At 45.6% G+C, this 23,691-nt stretch overlaps 1 protein-coding gene across 1 annotated transcript in view; it reads left to right on the top strand.

The window, feature by feature from the left end:
- The first annotated feature begins 5,689 nt into the window (after positions 1-5,689).
- GAP43 (growth associated protein 43) overlaps positions 5,690-23,691 on the top strand; it is an 87,049-nt gene continuing 69,047 nt past the window's right edge. The window contains exon 1 of the mRNA XM_064143285.1: positions 5,690-5,970. Within this exon, the coding sequence (XP_063999355.1) occupies positions 5,941-5,970 (30 nt within the window). The 5' untranslated portion in view covers positions 5,690-5,940. The remainder of the gene's footprint in view (positions 5,971-23,691) is intronic.

A 23,691-nucleotide genomic window follows, 5' to 3' on the forward strand; every position in this document is an offset into this window, starting at 1 on the left:
TAAGGAAATATTCCTTGAAGATCTGCCAGCTCTGTTCCACTTCTTCATTCCTGAGGACCATTTCCCAAGGGGTTCTACTGACTAATTCCTTGATGTGCTGGAAGTTTGTTTTCCTAAAATTTTGAGGCCCTGACTATATTCATTGTCTAACTCATATCTCTTAGGACTGTGAACTCCACCAGTGTGTGGTCACTGCAGCCCAGGCTACCTCCAATCTTAACATCGCTGGTGAGCTCACCTGCACTGGTGACCATCAGATCCTTGAGGCACTCCAGGAGTCTCTGCAGTTGCCTACAGCTCACTGTGTTGGGGTAGTTGAAATTTCCCAGCAGGACAAGAGCCTGCGAGTGTGATGCCTCCTGTAGCTGGTCAGTAGGTTCTCCTTCATCAAGCAGCCTGTAGTGGACACCAACCACAAGGTTCCCTTCGTTGCTTCAGTCTCTAATTCCTAGCCATGAGCTTTTGACTTGCTCTTGCCTATTCTTTCAGGACATCTCTTCATACTCTGTTTCCTGACATAGGGGACAGCATCTCCTCCCCTCCTTCTTCTTCTGCCTTTTCTGAATAGCTTGAAGCTATTGACAGCCACATCCAGTCATAAGATTCATCCCACCAAGTTTCAGTAACAGCCACTATATTGTAGCTTTCCAGCAGCACAGTGGCTTCCAACTCCTCCTGTTTGTTGCCCATGCTGCATGCATTCATGTAGAGGCACCTCAGCTGGGCTGTCATCTGTGTTACCTTCTTAGAGAAACACCCCTCAGTTCCCCTGAGGTGTTTTACTGATATTTCAATGTTGGTTGCTACTACCTCAGGAGCCCCTGGCTCATCTCTGTAAGACTTTGACTGAGCTTCAGTGTCCCCAGCATGCTTCAAGACAACAGGCTGAAGGCACTGCTAAGCGTTGCAGCAGAACTGAGCAGGAGAAAAACCATTGGTTTCCATCTCTCAGTCGACACAGCCTCTGTTGTAACACAACCCTTATGTCTTGTTACTTTGAAGATATGGCTTTGAATTAAAGGAGTTATCTTAACAATTACTTTATACAAACCATACCTTCCTTTGCAGTGAAGTAACCTGGCATAGAGCAAAGAGTGGGTTATGTATCACTCCAAATGATTCCTTTCCCTTCTTGAGCCCTTATGGCTTTTCAAAATATCACACTTCTCCACCTCCTTACCTGCCAGTCAGGTCAAGTGTCCCAGATCAAGGTTTTAAAATCTATGGTCATTGTTCATCCCCTTCTTGCAGTTCCCTTCCCAAGCCTCCATTCATGTTATTCTTTGGAACTGGTCTTCCTTCTATTTGTGTAGATTCACAAGTCGAGGTCAAAGGGGCCTTTCAGGGTGTGTCTGCACTACTCTGTTATCCAGAAAGCACTCTGAAGGAGTGCTGAATGAGCCAGTGTTGGCAGGGCAGTGGAGAGACAAAGGTGTCATTTGGATGCGAGCATCTCCTCTTGATGTCACGACTTCGGGAAATTGAGATTCACCTCCTTTTCCTCCCTGGAGTTTTACTTCTGATATTCATTAAATTCTCTGACTGAAGTTTGTGCCTCTAATTCCCTCTCATTCCCTTTGGCCTTTTCACTGCTGTGGACTTGTCCTTTTTTCCTTCTGTGTTATCAGATAATTTACCTTACAGGTTGAACTGATAACACAGCCAAAAGGGTAGGCAAGAGATGCTGGGATATGATTTTCAGAACCGTATAATTGGCTGAAGAATTTAAAGTCCAACTTTTAAATATACTTAAAGAGTTCTAATTTGAAAGAAATGGGTGTTAGGAACTGACATGCCCTGAAAATTTGGGTCTCAGCTTATGGCTCTTCTGCATAAGAACATTAATTCAGAGGGAACTTGGTTGCCCCTCTGCAGTGGACTGGCCACTCACCACCAACTCTACATGCATGGGTAACCTACGTAGGGGTTTTCTTCTGTGTGATGAAAGTATTTGCAATAACCTAGAGCATAGAGTGGCCATGGGGCTGGGCATGAAGAGAGGTGGCTCTGCTATTAGCTCTGACTTCAGGTGGTTAACAATGCTCTAGGTATGCACAGAGAGGTGGCCTGAGCCTAGCTGGTTTGCTCCAGTGTAGACCTTCTGCTGCTAGCCTGCTCCCCAGGTGGGTGTCTGGGAAAGGTGGGGGCTGGGAAGGCTTTCCTCAACAGGGCTTCCTACAGTAGGGAGGTTCCTTAAAAAGACCTTGTCAGTTGGGAAGAAAACAAGCTTCTGAAAACACTTGTGAAGCGTAATTTGTCTGACCTAGTTTAGGCTCCTGCTTTAGGGTGATCTAAATCACACAATTCAAGTTCCCATTTCTTTTCATTGTCACCAAAGGGAGTCCAGGCTGACACTTTCCAACAGGGACATGTACACCTGACCGGAGAAGTCCCATCTCCCAAGGGCAGACATGTGGGTTAGCAAGTGCCCACAAGCTCATGACACACTAACTTTGTTGCATGGCTTCACCAAGAGCAAATCATGTCTAACAAATTTGGTGGCTTTTTACGATGAAGTCACAGCAACAGTGGACAAGAAAGGGCAACTGACATCATCTACCTGCACCTGAGTAAGGCATTTGACTCTGTCCCACATGACATCCTGGTCCCTAATTTGAAAGAACGCAGCCTGGATGGGAGGAGCACTGCTGGATAAGGAATTGGCCGGATGGTGACATGCAGAGAGTGGTGATCAATGGTACAGTGTCCACCTGGAGACCAGTGACAACTGTCATCTCTCAAGGCTCAGTGCTGGGACCAGTGTTGTTTAACGTCTTTGTCAGTGACATGGACAGAGGAACTGAGTGCACCCTCAGCAAGTTTGCAGATGACACCAAGCTGTGTGGCACAGTGGACTTGCTTGAGGGCAGGGATGCCATCCAGAGGGACTTGGATAGGCTGGAGAGGTGGGCCCAGGCCAACCTCATGACATTCAACAAGGCCAAGTGTAAGGTCCTGCATCTGGGTTGGTACAATCCCAAGCACAAATCTAAGATGAGTGGCAAATGGCTAAGAGCAGCCCTGAGGAAAAGGACCTGGAAGTCTGAGTTGATGAAAAGCTCAATGTGAGTCAGCAGTGTGAGTGCAGCCCAGAGAGCAGCCATGTCCTGGGCTGCATCAAGAGAGGTGTGGCCAGCAGGGCAAGGGAGGGAATTCTGCCCCTTTGGGCTCTGCTCTCATCAGACCCCACCTGGAGTACTGTGTACAGTTCTGGAGCCCCCAGTAGAAGAAGGACAAGGAACTGTTGGAGCCAGTCCAGAGGAGGGCCACGAAGATGATCAGAGGGCTGCAGCAGCTCTGCTATGAGGACAGGCTACAAGAGTTGGGGCTCTTCAGCCTGGAGAAGAGAAGATTTCAAGGAGACCATATAGTGGCCTTCCAGTATCTGAAGAGGACCTACAGGAAGGCTGAGGAGGGACTATTTACAAGGTCTTGTAGTGATGGGATGAGAGGTAATGGTTTTAAACTGGAAGAGGAGAGATTCAAACTAGATTCTTCTCAGTGAGGGTGGTGAGACACTGGAACAAGCTGCCCAGGGTGGTTGTGGATGCTCTTTCCCTGAAGATGTTCAAGGCCAGGTTGAATGAGGCCTTAAGCAACCTGTTTTAGTGGGCGGTGTCCCTGCCTATGGTGGGGGGGTTGGAACTGGATGATCTTTGCAGTCCCTTCCAACCTAAACCATTCTATGATTCTGTGATTCTATGTGCCCTCAGCAATTCCTGGGGCTCCTAAGTCCCATGAATGTAATCCAAAATGCCATTTTACTGCTTCTCGGTGTCTTGACCTGGTGTGGCCACCAGTACTTGTATGCCTCATTCATCCCTTACTTGAATTTGATAGCCATTGTTTTCTGCTGCTCCACTTCTTACCTGTCTTCTTTTATGACTACATAGTTCACTTTCTTTTTCTCTATATGCATTTTCTGAAGCTGAACCTGATTTTTGTTGTTTAATCCTATGGTCTACTCCTGTGTCAGCTGGTGTTTGCAACTCTTCCCAGTTTAGTATCTTCTCTGAATGTCGTGATCATGACCATTCTTTCCTAAAATCAAAACTGCTACCTGCTTGAGCCTAAAAGGCACTTCTCTGAAATTACCTACAGGTGTAGGTAGCTTGCTACACTCTCTCTGAAATGCTGTTTGCTTTCCTTAAGAAGTAAGGGGTACTAGGAACTGCAATGATGTCATAGCAACTGAATATGATTATGTAGGAGCCTGCGCTGAGGGGCCTTCCAGAAGCTGTGCCTATAGATGTACTCACACGTGCCTGTGAATATTCGCCTTAATAATGTCTTCAGATATCTTGAAAGAGTAAAACCCTTAATAACAACCCCACACATTCCCCCCCCTCCCCCCCTTCCCTTTTGCAGACAGTTTTACATTAAAAATAAATTAGCAGCAAACACCATGGTGTGGCAGAGAAGTTGATGTAGTGGCACTAGTGCCAAAAAAAAAGAGACCAGCATCTGACTGTTGCCTCCTCAGACACAGTAAAGAAGCTACATTTGAATTTTGGTAGATGCAATCCTAAAAGATCCAGCCACGTATTTCTAACACGCTGAGCGTTGTCACACTTTGTTTTAACTGTTGCCTGGCAATTTTTAACCTCCTTTTATTTTTTAACACGGTGCAAGCTAGAGCCACCCCTGCTCATATGTATTCTGAGGCACCACGGTGTTAGCACTTGGAGGATGTGTGCTTGGGGTTGTGTGTGTGTGTGTGTGTGTGTGTGTGTGTGTGTGCATTGATGTCCGCTCAGGCTCACGCATCGCCGTGATCTTCTGTGCATACAAATCCATCGGTCCCTGCTCCCACACGTGCGTGAGGGGTGGCTGTGTGTGGGAGAACCTGCGCGTCCTCCTCGGGATACTCTGCAGCAATTTGCAGCGGAGATCAATGGACGCAGAAATTACCTAGGCACTGGGATTAATTGAGATCTATCCGGATGGTTTCTGGAGGTTTTGAAGCTATTCTGACCAAAAAAAACCAACAACCCACCAAAAAGAAAAAGAACCAACCCCTAATTTGTTGCAGGAGTAGCATTTGCTGTGCGGGTGGCAGGTCTATAGGATGGACTGAAGGAATAGGGGAGAAAAGTTGTCCCGTTGGGTGCTACAGGACGTCCCCAGGGCAGGGTTTCAGTCTGCACACATGGAGTAGCAGCACGTACATACATGTTTGTGAGTGTGCTGCTTGGGGGGGGATGTTTAACAGCCATTTTAACGTATTTCCCGGTCCCCATTTAGCTCGCAGCTCCCACCATGGTACGTCACCTGTGCATGGCACCTACCACCTGCCATGGCTTTACCCCCCGCTCCCACTTCTTCACTCCTTGCCCACCCCACCCCATGCTTTCTCCACGCAGAGAGCCGGCTCCTGGCTGTGTCCGGGTTCAGGGGGCTCCGGTGGGAGCGGGGCTGGTGGCTCCCCACCCTCACCAGCCCCCTCTTCGCCCGGTGCCTCCCAGACACACCCCACCCCTCCCACCCCCTCCCCGGTCTGCAGTGTCCCCTCTCCCCTGTCGCCTCTGTACAGTGGGAAAGTCGTTGGGTAATTGGGTCCAGATTGAAGATTTTAATTATTCATGAGCCTGGCAAGGGACTTGGGGTGGGGGGGTGGTGGCTGCTGGGGTGGGGGTGGGGTGGGGAGGTGACGAGTCAGGGAGAGCTGGTGAACAATTCTGGGAAGGGTAGGGAGGGAGGTAGGGAGAGGCAGCGTGTGCATGTGTGATGAGCAATAGCTGTGGACCTTCCAGTCGCTGCTAACTGCCCTAGCGTGTGTGTGTGTGTGTGTGTGAGAGAGAGAGAGAGAGAGAGAGACAGAGAGAGAGAGAGAGAGGGAGGGAGGGAGCGGAGAGGGTGGGGGGGAGAGATAAGAGAGAGAAGAGGAAAAGGAGAGAGGAGAAGGAAGGAAGAAGAAGGAAGGAAGGGGACAATACGATCATGCTGTGCTGTATGAGAAGAACAAAACAGGTAGAGCTGAAGATTTTACTATTTCTTTCTGTTCAGAAACGTGCCAGGCTGCTCGATGTCCCTGGGAGCGTGTCTGCCTTGAGAGCATGAGGGGCTGGGGTAGGGGCTGGGGTAGAGGGGAGTAAATTTCAGCTGCTTTCAGCAATTCTGTAGCATCTTGCAACTGAGGGCTCTTTTCACACCCTGCAACATGCCTGCTTTGCCTTTTCCGAGGCTGGTGATGTGGGGAAGGGGGGGGTGGCCTGTGTCCACATTTGGGGAGCTACCAGAATCTCCCCTCTATTCTTATATCTTTTTTAATAGGGGGCAGATGTATTGCTTAGGATTTTCTGTCTATGCTTCTGAGGGTGGGGATGGATGGGGGGGTGGGGGGAGTTGGGGGGGTGCGTGGCTGGCAGGGAACGTGATGAGATCTGGCTCTACCTCGGAGATAAAGGAAGCAATTCTTCGTCTTATGCCAAAAAAAAGAAAGGCTGCCCAGTGAGCCTTGATCCTCGGTCAGAACGCTCTCTATTACTCCTGGCTGCAATGAATGGGAGATGCTTTATGTGCATGTGCTGCGTGGCGGCTCGGAGGACAGGTGCATTCATTTTGGGTTTTGGGGGTTTTTTTGTGTGTGTATCACAACAATGTGCACAAGAATTAGCCTGAAGCTTGCTATTTTTCTTTTTACTCCCCCCCCAGCCTGTGCTATAGCGAAGAATGCAATTAATTAATAACAAAAGCATTAGCCAGGGGAGAGTCACCCTTTCTGTAATACCCTTCGTAGTACAACCAGTTAGACAACTGTGCACGAGATGGTAAAGAAACAGAGGACCACGCCTCTGTTAGCTCCCAACTCGGGTGGGATAAGAGAAGCCTCTAGTGTGAACCTGTTGGAAACCAGTTCCTTCTTTCTACAGGTACCACCTGGCTTTTCCTGTATGGGTACTGGGGTGATAAGAAGGTTTGGGTGGTAGCTTGTTTTGAGTGATATTTTTTTTTTTATTTCTGAAGTGATAATGAAATTAAAAAAAAAAAAAAAGGAAAAAAAAAGGAAAAAAAGGCAAAAAAAAAAAAAAAAAAAGCCTGCTTAGATCATTCTTCTCTCATCCTTCTCCCCTTTATTACGTGTGAAAGACCAAACCTGCCCCTGGTTAGGGGAACCTATTTTGATAGAATCTCTTGGACTTCCTTGGTAGGATGCTGGATTTATGCAGTTGGAACTTTGAGGCAGAAACTAACCTCAGGTATCTTTTAAGGTGTTTTTGGAAACTTCCCCAAATTACAGATTTGTAGGTAGCAGCAAGGAGCTTTCATCCTTATTCTGAACCCAAAACTCAACTCAGTCTTAAGCACAGCACCATACTGGTTACTTTCTTTATGTATGTGTACGTTTATATGTGTCTTACGATACAACACTGCTGTAGCCTACCACACTGATGTGACTTAACTCCACAGCACAGTATTAGAAAGAAAATCCGGGTTGGAGTCTGTTTCTGAATGGAGGTGTAATGTGTGCATTACCCAACGAAGGAGCAATTTTATAGACTAATGGGGAGGGGCAGTGAAGGGGCTAGAAAGACCCTGCGTCATCCTGTGCCTTTCCCCATGCAGGTTTCTCAAATGCTTTGCAGTTAATGATACCTTCACTAAAATCTGGAAAGAGACGGTGATGGCTAGCGGGGGAAACGTGTTGCAGCCAGCTAGCAGAGCAGGTTCAGCTGGCAAATCTCAGATGAAAAGAGCAGAGGAGGAGAAGGAAGGCAGACAGGAGGGAGGCAGTGTGACAGAGCAATGGGTGGAGATGCACAACACATTTTAAAATAAAGTCGGGATTCTTTGGATCAGTAGAGAGCTGTTGGGGGAGGGGATATTGGATGGGTGGAGGGGTGGAGGGGTGGATCATTTCACCCATACCATCACAGGTTGGTCATTGAAGCTCCCGAATGACATTGATTGCAATGTTCTTTACATCTCTGTGGCTTTACACCTGGCCTTTTGCATTCTGACATCTTTAGAAATGCATGGTGTACAGGGATCTTGATCCCACATAGCCTCCTCTTCCCAGCCTGCACGTTAATGCACCACATGGTACACACCCCTTTGCGCCTGCATGTGCAGCACACATCTCCACTCTCTGGTCGCTTGCAGCTGTACTACACGTATAGGCACTAGCACACATGCATTCATCTGCACATGCTTCCTGATCCTTTATGCAGCTGTACAACCTGCCTGTGCGTATTGAGTAGATGTTCCTGGGCTTGGAGCCCAACTCTTCCTCCTCTACCCGAGTACACACCACATCTGCCAAACTGGCAATATAGCAGTTCACCCAGAAAAGCTGAAGATGCGCTGGAGGAAGCTTTAATTTGAACCAGACCTTTTTTTTTTTTTGGCTTGTGCTTGTCCACTGTCCCCACCCAGACCTTTCACAGAGAGGAAAAGATGGAATGGGTTCTTCAATATAAGCAGGAGTTTCTTTCCCAAAATAAAGACAGCTCTCCTCAAATAATTTTTCAGGGGAAGTCCCTCATGTCCCGCCTTTCTGGCAGCTAAAGAGCAAAATGTGTAAATCACAGGCTTGGGCGTGGAAGAAATCCCTTCACATTTGTGTCTAGATGTGCCTTTATGCATCTGTCCTCCCACCCCTCAAAGGCAAATTATGTTCACATGCTTGTACCTTGCAGATTATTCTTCCTCGTGGGTGCAATGCCGATGTGAAGAGTGAAGTATCAGACTGACTGTGCCCACCCGTGAGAGATGTAGATAGCTTGGTGTTGTCATTTCTGCCTGCAGCTGATTGTAGCTCTGAATCTGTGCCCACAGAATATTCAGCTAAAAGGTGGCATAACCAAAAGGCTGGGTTAGGCAATTTCTGACAAAATGGAACTTAGCCTTTACTGCCAGCAAAAGATGAAGTCAGAAATACACAGAGCTGGACACTTAGATAGGTGACGAGAAATGCAAGTGTTGCATGCACCGCATGCTAGAGCAGATGGACGTTATGGGGGTATCTGCTCAGTATTGGATTGCATGAGTGATTAAACAATAACCCGCAAGCAGGTTTCCCACTTGTGGGTGAGATGAGTCTCATTCATCACTAGGCAGATCCGACAGCTTCTCTCCCGTTCTGTCCTCTCCTCCTCACCCCAGTGCTGGAGAGCCAGCGGCTGCAAAGGTTTAAACCTGCCACACCCATGAAATCGAAAGAGGGAGGGGGAAGAGGCAGTCTGCATTTCTTTCCCCTTCCACAGGAGCAGCATGAATAAACAGGGCTGTACCTCTAAAGATGTAGTTTAATGCAATTGGAGAAGAGAAAGCATTAGGGAACTGTTATAGCAATTACAGCCAGCCAGCGAGGTGTCTTGTCATTTCAGGAACTGCAGAGGTGTGCAGGAAGGAGGAAATGGAGAGAGAGAGAGAGAGAGAGAGAGAGAGAGAGAGAGAGAGAGAGGAAGAGTTGTGCAGAATTAAGGTTTTCTTGCCTCGGGATATTAAAATGTCTGTAACCTCATTTAGAATAACTTAATTATGCTGCACGATCTGGGTGCTTCAAAACTTGCAAAGGACATGGGCTTGCCCTTAAACACCAATGTGGAGAGAGGAAAATGAGTATTTTAAAAGAAAGGTGTCCATCCACTCCCCTCCTCCCTCCACTCACCAGCATGGTGTAAATCACCACAGACTTACTGACTTCAGGGCAGAGACATCTGGGAAGACTCTAGCCATTGCCTCTGCCTTTACAAGAGACATGGACCAATTTCTGTGCTTCTTCCAGTAAGCAATTTCTGTATGGAAGTTTAATTACTCCAGGTCCTTACTATTTCTCTTCCAGGGGCAATGCTTCTGGGATTTCTCCCAAGAGGAATGACTCCAGAGAAACACCCCTCCCATCACCCTGTCCTCATCCACTGTCTTTTCTTACTATTAGAGACATTGATTTCTCTTAGATCACCTAATGTACCTCTTCTTAATGGCACAGACAAGCCCCTTCCTAGGGAACTAATTACAGGCAGATATTTCCAGGGGGAGGATACCAGTAATGCTTAGTGGAAGAGAAACCAGTCCTGTTGCCACTTGCTCCTGAATGAGAGTCCCAGAAGAAAAGAGTTAGGCAGTACCCACTGGTATGTGGAGGCATCCCTGGTAAAAGGGCTGCATTGGATCTGCCAGGCTGGGTACATCTGTGCAGCCTGAGGAAGTGACGTGTATTGTGTGAGACCTTGTCCTGGCCCAATGCTGAGGGTGTCTGAGTTGCTCCTGCCTCAAGATATGAGAATGAGCTTGACTCTGCCCATGTCATGCTGAGAGGATGGGCATCACTTGAGGAAGAGGGATAAGAAAATCTGCTCTTCTAGTCACGTGGCTTTGACTAGAAGGAAAAAGGGCAACTCCAGTCAACTGTCTTTTCAAGCTGGCTGTCATGGATTGTGTGATGCCATTCCAGGATCTAGTAGCTACCCTACACAGATTCATAGCTGTACAGACAGTATATTCTCCTCTCCCCATTTCTCAGGAAGCAGGAATTCCCCACTGCTGGCATCTACCAAGTTAGAAGGCCTTCTCGTGTTAGTGGGAAGGTGAACTGGGTCCTGTGCCCACTGCAAGATGAAAACAGGCTGATAATCTTGTGTGGGGTAAATCAGGGATGTGGATACTTGCTTTGGTTCCTTGGCCTCATGTGCTTCCCTTAGTGACTCTCATCTGCTCAATCTGCAGAAGACATGAGGTGTCAGTGGGCTCTGCTGAGTCTAGTAGCAAGCAGGCATGTATACACTGAGAGGTTGGTGTATCAACAAGTTGAATGGCCATAGCCCAGTAGCTCTACATGGGAATGCCAGGCTGGTAAGAAGAGGTCAATCATCCAGAAAGGCCTCGTGGAAGGTGCACGTGCCTTGCTGGTGGAAATACCAGACTACCTTACTATGAGACTACCAGAGTAGGTATGCAGCTGAAATACCTTTCAACATCTGAAGTCCAAAGTCAAAGTCTAGAATTCATCCGCATTCATTTCATCTGTAATTCCAAACACTCCTGAGCACACTGGGAGGTAACATGTAATCTCAGAGTTCTGATGGCCTCATGTGGAGAAGGTGTTTGTTTCCTTAGGGCTCTCCCTATTACCTGCTGAGTGTATGTGTAAAACTCCAGGGCTTTTCATGGTTGCAAGCAACACAGGCCAGTAGTTAGCAGAGATGAATTAGTTTGGCGAGAGATGATTTCTCTTCCTAGCAATGCTATTAAGCTGCTTTCTGACTTGATCTAAGCGTAGTTTCTCTGTCTATTATGGCTGTCTCTGCAAGATGCTTCTTTAATTTGGAAACTAAATAATTACCATGTGGAAGAAAAGAAAGATTCAGATGTCCTCAGGTGAGAGGTGTTTTAGAAAAACAAAACATTGCTTTATCCATCCTCAGCCACTCCTGTGGAGCTGAGATATTTATTAGCCACTTAAGTTCCTTTAACACAAACCACTCATTTTCTTCCCTGACTCAAGGCTTTATTGCTGAGCATTGGGCTACAACTTGGTTTTCTCCCATCAGTATGCTAGCTCTTCCCCTGCCATCGTGATGATCCAGTCTGTAGCATGTATGTGTGTGGGGTGAAGGAATAGTGTAATGAAAATAGTCATTTGTTTTTAACATAACAAAAAGAATTTGTGCCTTTGGAGTTACACTGATCCTGCTGTCTCCGCCTGTTATCAATTTTATTTCCTCTCCCCATCTGTTCTGCTCCTTGCCTTCCTCCTGCTCCCTTGACCATGCAATCCTGCTGCTCCTCCTCTCCTCCAGCTGGGTACCAGCCTTCCACTAGGCTGTGCTTTTTGGGGACTCCTGCTGGCAGTATCAGCCACTACCACCAGGGTCTTATTTCCTTCACCCTTCCTGGCACTGTTATCAGAAAGGAAGTTGGTAGGAAAGCAACATAGCATCCTTGTTCTTCCAGTTGCATTTGCAGCTTCCCAGTTCTGCCTCATATAGGCAGCTGTGGCAGCTACTGCAAATGAGCACCTATAGAGAGACAGCAAAGTTGTGCATCTGCACCTATTACATTGCTATTACTGTAGGTAAAAGGCTGCCCACCCCCAGCAGGCAGCTGGGGAGGGCTGTGGCTGCCATAGGAGCAATACGAGCAGAACTCTGCTTTCCTGAGAATTCCTACCTCTTCTGGGCATGTCCCTTGGGTATTAATGACACTGTGGTGTGGCAGGCTGTGTTCCACTTATCTTGTTGGCTCAAGAGAGGATGTCTTGAGCCATCCTCCTACCACAGTTGCTTGTCTTTGATTCCTCAAAAGGGAAGGCAGGACATATTTCTATTCTTTTACATTACAACCAATAAATGTCAGTCACATTCATTACTCACCTGGCTTCTGAAGTTTCTTGAATTAATTCCAGCCATAATCACAGTATATCTTTATTTATAAGAAGCTAGGGTATCTCACAATACTTAAACATTCTCTCTGTAGGAGGCACCTTTCTGTAAGGGCTGACAATTAGTGAAGCTAGTATTAATATTAGTAAAGCTAACACTTCCCTGAAGTCTTCAAGGCCAGGTTGGATAGGGCCTTGAACAACCTGGTCCAGTGGGAAGTGTCTCTACCAGTGGCATAGGATTGAAACCAGATGATATTTAAGGTCCCTTCCAACCCAAACCTTTCTATAATAGCTTGGTCTATTAAGGCCTAGAAAAGAGAGGACTCCAGGGAGACCTTATGGTGGCCTTGAAGTAACCTGAAGGGAGCCAAAAAAAAGCTGGAGAGGGGCTTTACAAAAAGGCTTGCAGTCATAGGACAATGGACAGCAGTTTTAAACTAGAGCAGGGTAGATTTAATTAGACATTAGAAAGAAGTTTTATGTGGCAAAGGTGGTGAGACATTGGCATAGGGTGCCAAATTGTGGACATCTCATCCCTGGGAATGTTTAAGTCCAGGCTGGGTAAGGCTCTGAACAATCTGCCCTAGAGGGAGGTGTCTCTGCCCATGACAAGGGAGGTGGAACTAGGTGATCTTTAAATTCCCTTTCAACTGAAGCCATTCTGTGATTCTATGATAATTGTCATCATCTAGAATAAATTAGTTTTGATTACTCTTACAATTGCTGAGACTATAATCAATTGACATCCAGTTCATCAGGCTATTGAATGGATTCTAATCCATTAATTTTATTAATAGAGTACAATGACCTTATAAATCTGCTTTGGTACTTAAGTACTCAAGGATGAGCAGTTTGGGGTAGCATTGTACCATGCTTTGCCCTTTTGCACAAGCTACCAGTGAAATATATGAGTTTGAATGTAAACCAAGATATAACCTGCAATGTTTTTGAACTGACCATTGTTCTTTGTGTATCATTCCTTCTTCTGTTTGCCCACAGCTTCAGGAGCAAGGTATACAGAGAGGGATTCATAAATAAATTACCAAAAGTCATCTAGGTTTGGAAGGTAGAGACAAAGAAGCAAGTATCACTTGCTGATTTGCTGCCAGTGATTTTTCAGCTATTGGATTTCATTTAAGAGTGAAGTCCACTGCTGGAAATCACCTACTGAGAAAATGCAAGGAAGGCATCACTTACTTAGAATCATAGAATCAAGCAGGTTGGAAGAGATCTCCAAGAGCATCCAGTCCAATCTATCCCCCAGCCCTATCCAGTCAACTAGACCATGGCACTAAGTATCTCAGCCAGGCTCTTCTTCAACACCTCCAGGGACGGTGTGTCCACCACCTCCCTGGGCAGCCCATTCCAATGCCAATCACTCTCTCTGGCAACAACTTCCTCCTAACATCCAGCCTAGACCTCCCCTGGCAGAACTTGAGACTGTGTCCCCTTGTTCTGTTGCTGGTTGCCTGGGAGAAGAGACCAACCCCACCTGGCTACAGCCTCCCTTTAGGTAGTTATAGACAGCAATGAGGAGTCACCCTGGTGCATCCTCTTCTCCAGGCTGCACACCCCCAGCTCCCTCAACCTCTCCTCACAGGGCTGTGTTCCAGGCCCCTCACCAGCTTTGTTGCCCTTCTCTGGACACGTTCCAGCACCTCAACATCTCTTTTGAATTGAGGAGCCCAGAACTGGACACAGTCCTCAAGGTGTGGCCTGACCAGTGTTGAGTACAAGAGAAGAACAACCTCCCTTGTCCTACTGGCCACACTCTTCCTGATGCAGGCCAGGATGCCATTGGCTCTCCTGGCCACCTGGGCACACTGCTGGCTCATCTTCAGCTACTATCTACCAGTACCCCCAAGTCCCTTTCTTCCTGGCTGTTCTCCTAAGAAATGTGGCAAAGCTCAGAAGTGATGGTGGAACAACAGTGAACTGGAATGAAGGGAACTGAGGCAAAAGGGTGTTTAGAAGCTGGACCAAAACTTTATCCTCATCAGGGACACTTCACTGTAGGTGGGAGAGTTGCACTGAAATGGCACTTGTGTTCATCAGAACTGGGGCACCTTTCTTAGGGTTGAAATTTTAATTCTTAGCTTGTTATTTTGAAGAAGTCAGGCTGGCAGGGCAGCTTACAAGGACTTGGACAGCACAGGCTGATTTGTAGTTTGTCAGAATGGAGACATTTCCTGTTCAAATATTAAAACCAGTGTTTTTAAGCCTTCCTGATTGCATTTCCACAAGAAAACCTAGAGGAACTTAAAGTCCTACAGAGAGCTTTGAGGAAGACACCTTCAACAGAAAATTGATCACAGAATCCTGGAATGGTTTTGGTTGGAAAAGACTTTTAAAATAATTGAGTCCAGCCATTATCTAGCCCTAACAAGTCTGGTGCTAAACCATGTCCCTTGTTGTCATTTGAACACCTCCAGGGATGGGGATTCAATCACCTCCCTAGGGAGCCTGTTCCAATGTTTGAGAACACTTTCAGAGAAGAGGTTTCTTCTAATATACAACCTAAAGTCCTCTGGTGCATCTTGGGGCCATTTCCTCTTGTCTTATCACTTGTTACATGAGAGAAGAGACCAACCCCTGCCTCGCTCCAACCTCCTGTCACTTAGTTGAGTTTCTTCAGACTAAACAACCCCAGTTTCCTCATCTGCTCCTCATAAGACCTGTACTCCAGATCCTTCCACCAGCTTCATTGCCCTTCTCTGGAGCTGCTCCAGCACCTCAATCTCTTTCTTGTGGTGAGGGTCCCAAAGTGAACCCAGTACTTTAGGTGTGGCCACACCAGTAGTGAGTGTAGGGGTTTAATCCCTTCCCTGATCCTGCTGGCCACACTATTCCTGATCCAGGCCAGGATGTTGTTGGCCTTCTTGGCCACCTGGGCACAAACTGGTTAGTATTCAGCTGGCTGTCTATCAACACCCCCTGGTCTTTCTCTGCTGGGCAGCTTCCTGGCCTCTCTTCCCCACATCTGTAGCCTTGCATGGGGTTGTTGTGACTCAGGTGCAGGACCTGGCAGTCAACCCTGTTGAACCTCTTACAGTTGGTCTCTGCCTTTGAATTCATCCTGTCCCCATCTCTTTGTAAAAGTTGTTTAATGCTGTTAAAATTGTAGTGAAAAGCATGATAAAGATGTAACCAGTCCCACTTAAAGCACAGGATCTGGCAAGCAGTCTTGCCCTTGTATCCTAAATTCCAATCAGAACATCAGCCAGAAGAGGTAAAATCCTAAGGAAAGGATGAATGGAACAAGGGAAAAGATCCCCTTCCAGAAAATAATTGAATAACTGAATATAACTGAAATCTCAATGGAGTAAACAGAAGATGTGCAACTTCCAGAGGACAGTTAGCAAAGTCAGTTATTGAATCAGTATCCGAAGCTCCCTCTTATGTAGTGAAGCCAGATACACAAGGAAAAGAGCCCTCCATTATGATGCCAGTATACAAGACTCTATAGGAGACAAAAAAAATGGATTAATTGGTGAAAAATTAGTTCCATAGGAACTTTTAGCAAATCCTCCTTTAAAATTCAGCTAATTCTTCCTTATGCTCCTTGTTTTCTTCCTTTGAGTGATATGGTTCCACAATTCAGGAAGCGATACCATAAGACAATGCCTTGCCTTGTAGAATGTCATTACGTTTTAATTAGGGCATGCCTGACAAGTCTGAAATGTATGACAGTATTTTACCATTGTTCTGAACTGAGGAAGAAAGGATTGTTGTAAGCTGAACTGCCTTCTTAGACATGTCTGCACAAGATATGGAACTTCAGAGCTTCCTTCTTTTCTAACTGTGGAGGTTCTGAAGTCCTGAAATAATTACACTTACATCTGTAAATTCTCCTAAACATTAAAAGGCTGCTTACTGGCATACCTAGATGGACCTTAGCTTTATAAGCAATAATCAGTTCAGATTCCTACTGTGGTGTCTACAAACCAAACAGAACATCTGTCTTATGAGGAAAGGGCAACCAGCAGCAGAACAAGGGGACACAGTCTCAAGTTGTGCCGAGGGAGGCATAGGCTGGATGTTAGGAGGAAGTTGTTGACACAGAGAGTGATTGGCATTGGAATGGGCTGCCCAGGGAGGTGGTGGAGTCGCTGTCCCTGGAGGTGTTGAAGCAAAGCCTGGCAGAGGCATCTAGTTGACTGGACAGGGCTGGGTGCTAGGTTGGACTGGATGGTCTTGGAGGTCTCCTCCAACCTGCTTGATTCTATGATTCTAAGAAAATACCGAGAGAGATTTTATTAGTGTTATAAACACTACTATATATTAGTTAGTTATAAACATCTAAAAGGTGGGTGTCAAGAAGAAGGTACTAGTCTCTATACAATGGTGTCCTGTGATGGGATAAGGGGCAATAGATACAAACTGGGACAGAGAAAGTTCCACCTCAATGTGACTAAAAGCTCCTTTACAATAAGGTTGCTGGAGCACTGGAACAGGCTGCCCAGAGAGGTTGTGGAGTCTCCTCTGGAAACTTCCAAGGCCCATCAGGATGTGTTCCTGTGTGACCAGCCCTAGATGATCCTGCCTTGGCAGGGGGCGGTTGGACTCAATGATCTCCACACGACCCTTCCAACCCGTGCTACTCTGTGGTTTTATTATTCCAGTTGCTATCCATGCACAGCCAAAATGGGGAAGTTTGTCAGAGCACACAGGTGAAGTGTCTGCGCAGAATGCATCCAAGAGGAAGGGAATATACTATCTTCCTTGTATCCAGAAGCTCTTTGATTAAAGCATTTGCCAAGAGATGTGGTGAATATACCATCTCTGTGTGATTAGACCTGTACCACCACCTCCCAGGAGAAGGTGCCATTAGGCTGTGGGAAATACTCTAACCAATGTTTCTGGGAAAAGTTGATCTGTTTTGCACAGACAGAGACAATATGGATAGGGCCAGGACAAGAGCGTGAAAGAATGTCATCCGGACTAAAGAGCCATGAAGGGAGGGAAGATTTTTGGTTAAAGCTTTACTTTGTACATTATCAATAAAGCCAAAGCATTTTAGACCATTTTTGCATGTCTCAGTAATAGTCAACTGCAATTTGATTGCCAAAACAAATAGGAGACACAAAGGATCAAGATCAAGGTCTAGGAAAGGGATGTACTGATGTAAGGTAGTTATTTCAAATCATCCTAGCCTATTTACAAAGCTGATTGAAGCAATCTCTGAACTATGAGCTTTGAATGCTTTGAACGCTCATGAGGGCTGGATGAGGTGTCAGAAGGCTGGAAAAGAACAAGGAGAAGATAAGGAATTACAGACTACTCAGTTTAACTTCATTCCTGAGGAAAAAAAAATGGTGGAAATAATCAAATAAAGGAGATTATTAGGAGCCAGCACAGATCTGTCAAGAGCAGATCATGTCAAACTAATTTAGCTTTCTTCTATAACAAGCCTTGTGGATACAGGAGAAGTAGTTGTCATACCTTGTCATTGGTAAGGATTTTGACATTATCTCACAGGCTTTTATCATAAGTGAAGCGAAGAAACATGGTCCAAAGAAAAATGTTACAGCAGGGCTGCAGGAGTGGTGTAGATAATCCTACTCAATGAGCAATTCTTGCTGATTTCCTGTCAAAACAGAAGACTGCATCGAGTGGGTTGCCACAAGCTTGAGCTGTGGCCTGTTAGTGCTTCCTCTTTTCATTAAATACGTTGTCCTTTTGTATTTTAATTTCAAGCTTGATAGTTGTCTAGAGGAGGTGTTGTGGTTTGCTTTGGTTTTGTTTTTCTTTTTTTAATCTGCATATGGCAGGAACCAGGTATAGGCTGCTGCAAAATAGTGAAATTTGAGATAATCATGTCAAGGCAAAGCTCAGATTTGAGTAGCATCCAAGCAAATATGCAGTGTTCTCCATAAGAATGATTAACAATCTGCTCCTAGCTGTCCATCGGAGCCAACAGGCCAGCTAACTGTCCTTCAGGAGGGGGAGGCAGGGTCTCTAGAGGACCATCAATTCCATATTAGTCTAGAAGGATGTTCTAGTGTCAAAAAGGAAAATATCATCTTACAGCATTGTGCAAATGGGAGTCCAGGCTGTAATAACAGAATCAACTAGATTGAAAGAGACCACCGAGATCATTCAGTCCAACCTATCCATCCAGGTTTATCCTAATAAACCTTCAGCTCTGATGAACATATGTAAGTCTCAGGTGAAATGCCATGCCTTAGTCTTGTACTGCTCTCTAAGAAGGTGTGATGCAGTGAGAGTGCAAACTGGGATAGTAAGAATTGCTGGAGTTCAAGGGAAAATATAATTTGTGAGGTAAGACTGAAATAATTAGAGAGTTGTTTAACCTGAAAGCAATAAGGGCTGAGAAAGGCCAGGGTGCCAGACTGGTGAGTGCAAGGAAATGGGAATAATCTGTTCTTCCTGTCCAGGGTGGATAAAACAAGGAGTAATGGCCTTTAGTGGGCTGTCAGACTGATTCAGCCTGGACTTCAAGAAGAGTCCAAAAGGACTGTGATGCACTGGAATAGATTAGCTGAGAAAACTACAGCAGCTGAAATCACTTGAGGGCTGTAGGAGGTACTTCTGGACCAGACGATGGACTAAATGGTCTCTTGTGCTCTCTCAACACTGTTTTGTGTGATTAGCATCAAATATTCACTGAAGCAGGAACTGGACCCAGTGTGTTCTCTTGCAGAAGAGTGTTTAACCAGTAGGCTGTAAAGCTGTGTTTACTTCTGTGCTGTCTCTGTCTCTGGCCTCATGCTTATTTAATTTTTCCATGGAAAAAGCCCAAGAGCTTAAGCAGGAAAAGCTAGGAGCAGCATACTCTAAACAGTCTTGTGTAGGAGGAAGGTAAGACTGGAGGTATTTTCACATACAGTAGAGAGTTGAATCAACATCTCCCGTTATTTAGGGAGGCTAGGCTCTCCACTGAGATGCTAGATAAATACCTGTCTGCCAGAGAGGAACTATAGCTGCCTCTTTCTGGGCAGGACTTCAGGGCTTGGAATTCAAAACCAAAGATGCCTTCCTAATAACCAGACCAGGATGCCTAAATCTAGACAGTTTAGATGCTTCAGTGTTTGCTATGGACAGTTTCAGAAGGCATTTATTTGTTGCATTGTGACACTGAGCTGCCTAGTTCCCCCCATATGTTCTAATGGCCTTAAGACTAATGGACTTAAGGCATCTCACCCTTTTCCTAGACTTAGTTCCAACATTGATTTTCTGAACACAGATCTCTGCTGGAATTCCACACTAAGGTCCACTTTTCATCATCTTTAGAAGAGAATCCTCAGAAGTGTTTATCAATTAGTGGCTTCTTCTACCTGCCTGACGTGAATTGTCTCAAATCATTTATATGGTAGTCAGTCAGAAATTCCCAGCTGGAGTGCTGTACCCCTACTGGCATGCACCTTCGGTGCTTATTCCCCTCTCTTCTGTTATGATGTGTCCCAGTGGTTACTGGGAATACTGCATAAAACATGATGTGATACAATATTCACCTTCAGTGGACATATTCTTATGCTGCCAAAGGGCTACTGCTGTATGAGAATTAGATCTAAAGCTGTCCTGTGGTATCTTCAATTATCAGGTGCTGCCTCCACACAACCCTTCTTCCTTGGATTATTTCAAAGCCTTTACACAACACAAGAGGGGGAACCAGACATCCTGCCTATAACCAAGATTACTCAGTTTTGAGGGAATAAGTTAAATTCTGATAGTTGAAGACAATCTTTTAAACTACATTAAATGTGGATGAGCTTCCTCTCTTTGGATAAGAATTTTCTTGGTTGGGGTCTTCTTCAAACAGGTTCTGTGTTTTTCTGTTATTTGCCTGTATCTGTTCCCTCTCTGGATAAGAATTTTCTTGGTTGGGGTCTTCAAACAGGCTCTTTGTTTTCCTGTTATTTGCCTGTATCTGTTCCCTCTCTGGATAAGAATTTTCTTGGTTGGGGTCTTCAAACAGGCTCTTTGTTTTCCTGTTATTTGCCTGTATCTGTTGAGATCAGAGGAGTGAAGCTTTGAAATGTAAAGAGTTTTGCAACCATTTAATAAGCAAGAGTTGCACCTTTATAATATAAGGCAAGAGAAAGCCATTATGATTCCAAATGGTGAAATGTCCTGTTTTCTTCCTTTTTAGTTTGCATTTTTAAAACAAGAGATTAAATGCTTTTGTGAAGCATACATCAAGTGTTCAAAGTCAAACACTTAGAACACAGAGAATTAATTAACAGCGTTGCCTGTCTATCTGTAATTTGTCTTCTCTCACACGTAGGCATAATGATGTGGTCCTTAATTACAAGATCAAATACTGATGGGCTTTTTGTCAACAAGATCCCTGTCTCATTCAGTGCACAGAATAGAATATGCTTAGGGCTTGAATGAGTTTTACCATAAACGAAGGTGTTTTCTATAGGTCTCCCGTTTCATTTACGGCTACTGATGAAGGTTATGTATTGAATTGTGCAAGAGGCTGTTCAAAACCAGAAGAGTGGCCTCATGTTTTTTACAATTGAATAGTGCCCTGAAGAATTAGACATTTTCCTGCCTTTTGCCATAAGTTTCTATGTGATAGGAAAAAGCTGTATAAATGAGGTTTTCCATGGGTGGCCACTAATTGGTGCGTTCTCAGTTTGAGACACCTGGGGTCTGACTGGCAGAAGTGTAGAGCCAGTATTGTTTGGAGTTCTGCTTTCAACATGCACAGAGCTGGGGGAATGCTCATCTAGGACATTACAAATTAGGGACCCAAAATTAGTGGGTGCTCTGGCCATTTTCACCTTAGCCTCTTTGTGTCTGATTTCACAGTGCACAATAGCGGTAACAACCCCACCTGCCTCCCTGGGAGGACATCCATTAAGGCTGCTGAATCACTGAGATATTGTGACAAAATAGCACCACAGAAAAAGACTATAAAGAAATTAGTCTTCTGCATTCAGTGATGGGTTTGAATGATGTGTGGCAAATAAGGCACTTTGTCATGCCTGAAATTAGGATAACAGGAAAATCCTGAATCTCTGTGCACTCAGTGAGCTCTTTCCATCTTTTGTAGTAACTGGAGCTGGAGAGACTTGCAATAAAAATAGTAATAATAGTAATTAAAAAAAGGTAAAGTCATAGGACAGCAATGGGCCCTTGTAACCAAGAAGGCAAATGGTATCCTGGTTGGTTTGCATTAAGAGCGGGGCCAGTAGGTCAAGGGAGGTTCTCTTCCTGCACTACGCTGCCCTGGTGAGACCACATTTTGTCTAGTTCTGGGCTCCTCAGTTGAAGACAGACAGGGATGTACCAGAGAGAGTCCAATGGGTCGTTGTGAGGATGATTAAGGGACTGGAATACCTCTCTCGTGAGGAAAGGCTGAGAGACATAGAATCAGAACTGGACACAGTACTCAAGGTGTGGCCTGACCAGTGCTGAGTACAGGGGAAGAATAACCTCCCTTGTCCACACTGTCCTGATCCAGGCCAGGATGCCATTGTCTCTCCTGGCCATCTGGGCACACTACTGGCTCATGTTCACCTACTATCTACCAGTACCTCCAGGTCCCTTTCTTCCTGGCTGCTCTCCAGCCACTCTGTCTCCGGCCTGTTATGCTGCTTGAGGTTGTTGTGGCCAAAGTGTAGAGCCCTGCACTTGGCCACTAGACCTGGGGCTTTTTAGCCTGGAAAAGAGAAAACTGAAAGATCTTATTAATGTTTATCAATATCTAAAGGGTTGGGTGTCAAGAAGATGAGGCCAGTGGTGTCCCGTGATGGGACAAGGGGCAGTAAATAACAAACTGCAACGCAGGAAATTCCAACTCAAAATGATGAAAAAACTTCTTCACTTTAAGGGTGCAGGAGCACTGGATCAGGCTGCCCAGAGAGGTTGTGAAATCTCCTCTCTGGCGACTTTCAAGACCCATCAAAGCATCCTGGCCTGTATCAGGAACAGTGTGGCCAGTAGGACAAGAGAGGTTATTCCTCCCCTGGACTCAACACTGGTCAGACCACACCTTGAGTGCTATGTCCAGTTCTGGGCTCCTCAATTCAGGAGAGATGTTGAGATACTGGAATGTGTCCAGAGAAGGGAAATGAAGCTGGTGAGAGGCCTGGAACACAGCCCTGTGAGGAGAGGCTGAGGGAGCTGGGGGTGTTTAGGCTGGAGAAGAGGATGCTCAGGGGTGCCCTCATTGCTGCCTACAACTACCTGAAGGGAGGCTGTAGCCAGTGGGGGTTGGTCTCTTCTCCCAGGCAACCAGCAACAGAGCAAGAGGACACAGTCTCAAGTTGTGCTGGGGAGGTCTAGGCTGGATGTGAGGAGGAAGTTGTTGCCAGAGAGAGTGATTGGCATTGGAATGGGCTGCCCAGGGAGGTGGTAGAGTCGCTGTCCCTGGAGGTGTTGGAAAAAAGCCTGGCTGAGGCACTTAGTGCCATGGTCTAGTTGATTGGCCAGGGCTGGGTGCTAGGTTGGACTGGACGATCTTGGAGGTCTCTTCCAACCTGGTTGGTTCTATTATAGGTTCCTCTGTGACCTGCCCTAGGTGATCTTGCCTTGGCAGGGTGGGATGGACTTGATAATCTCTGGAGGTACCTTCCAACTTCTACCTTTTTATGATTCTATGTCTATTGTAAGGCACAGTGGAGTTAAAGCAGGGTATCAGAAGCAGTTTGCATTTTAAAACTTCTGCTTCAACCTCATACCATGTGCCCAGAGAGATGCTTGTAAGAAAGGCTTTTTATGTAATATATGAGTCACACTACTTTAGGCTTGTGCCTGTGAATGATAGCTTGCAAAGTAATTGGGCAAAAACGAGCCAGATGTGTTATCAGTGAAACTAGTACTGTGTTTTTAATTGGTGGTGTCAGCTTAGATCTTTAACAAATCAAGCCTGGAACAGTCTTGTTATTATTCCTGTTGTATGTGAGGAAACTGAAGCACAGTAGAAAATGGAATTATCTGCCAAAGTAATTCTGTTTTCTCTATACACAACCAATAGCTTCTAAAGTAGTATTCACATACCTTGCAGAAGTTAATATAGATAAAAATGACTGAAAAAGAAGTATGAGTTTGTTCCTCTCTTCGTCCTCTCCCTCCTTCTCACCTGGAAGGAATATCTTGAGTAATGCAAAGAATTTATTTATTTTCCAGTAACTTTGTGTCTAAGTGAGCAGGATGTGCATCTACCTACAGGACTTCACAAGGAAGTGCTGAGATGGAGATTTGAGGGAGCAAGGGAGATTTGAGGAAGCAAACAGTTCTGTGTTATCACAGGTCCTATTTTCTTGACCTGGATGCTATTCACATGGAGTTTAGGCATGCAATTGCTGCCCTGGAGGATCTTCAGGTGGAGAGATTCTGCTTGCACCAGGAAAGGTAGTCTGCCTGGAAAATAAACAGAGAAAAAGGTC

The sequence above is a fragment of the Pogoniulus pusillus genome, chromosome 5, assembly GCF_015220805.1.
Source record: "Pogoniulus pusillus isolate bPogPus1 chromosome 5, bPogPus1.pri, whole genome shotgun sequence".
Taxonomy (NCBI): domain Eukaryota; kingdom Metazoa; phylum Chordata; class Aves; order Piciformes; family Lybiidae; genus Pogoniulus; species Pogoniulus pusillus.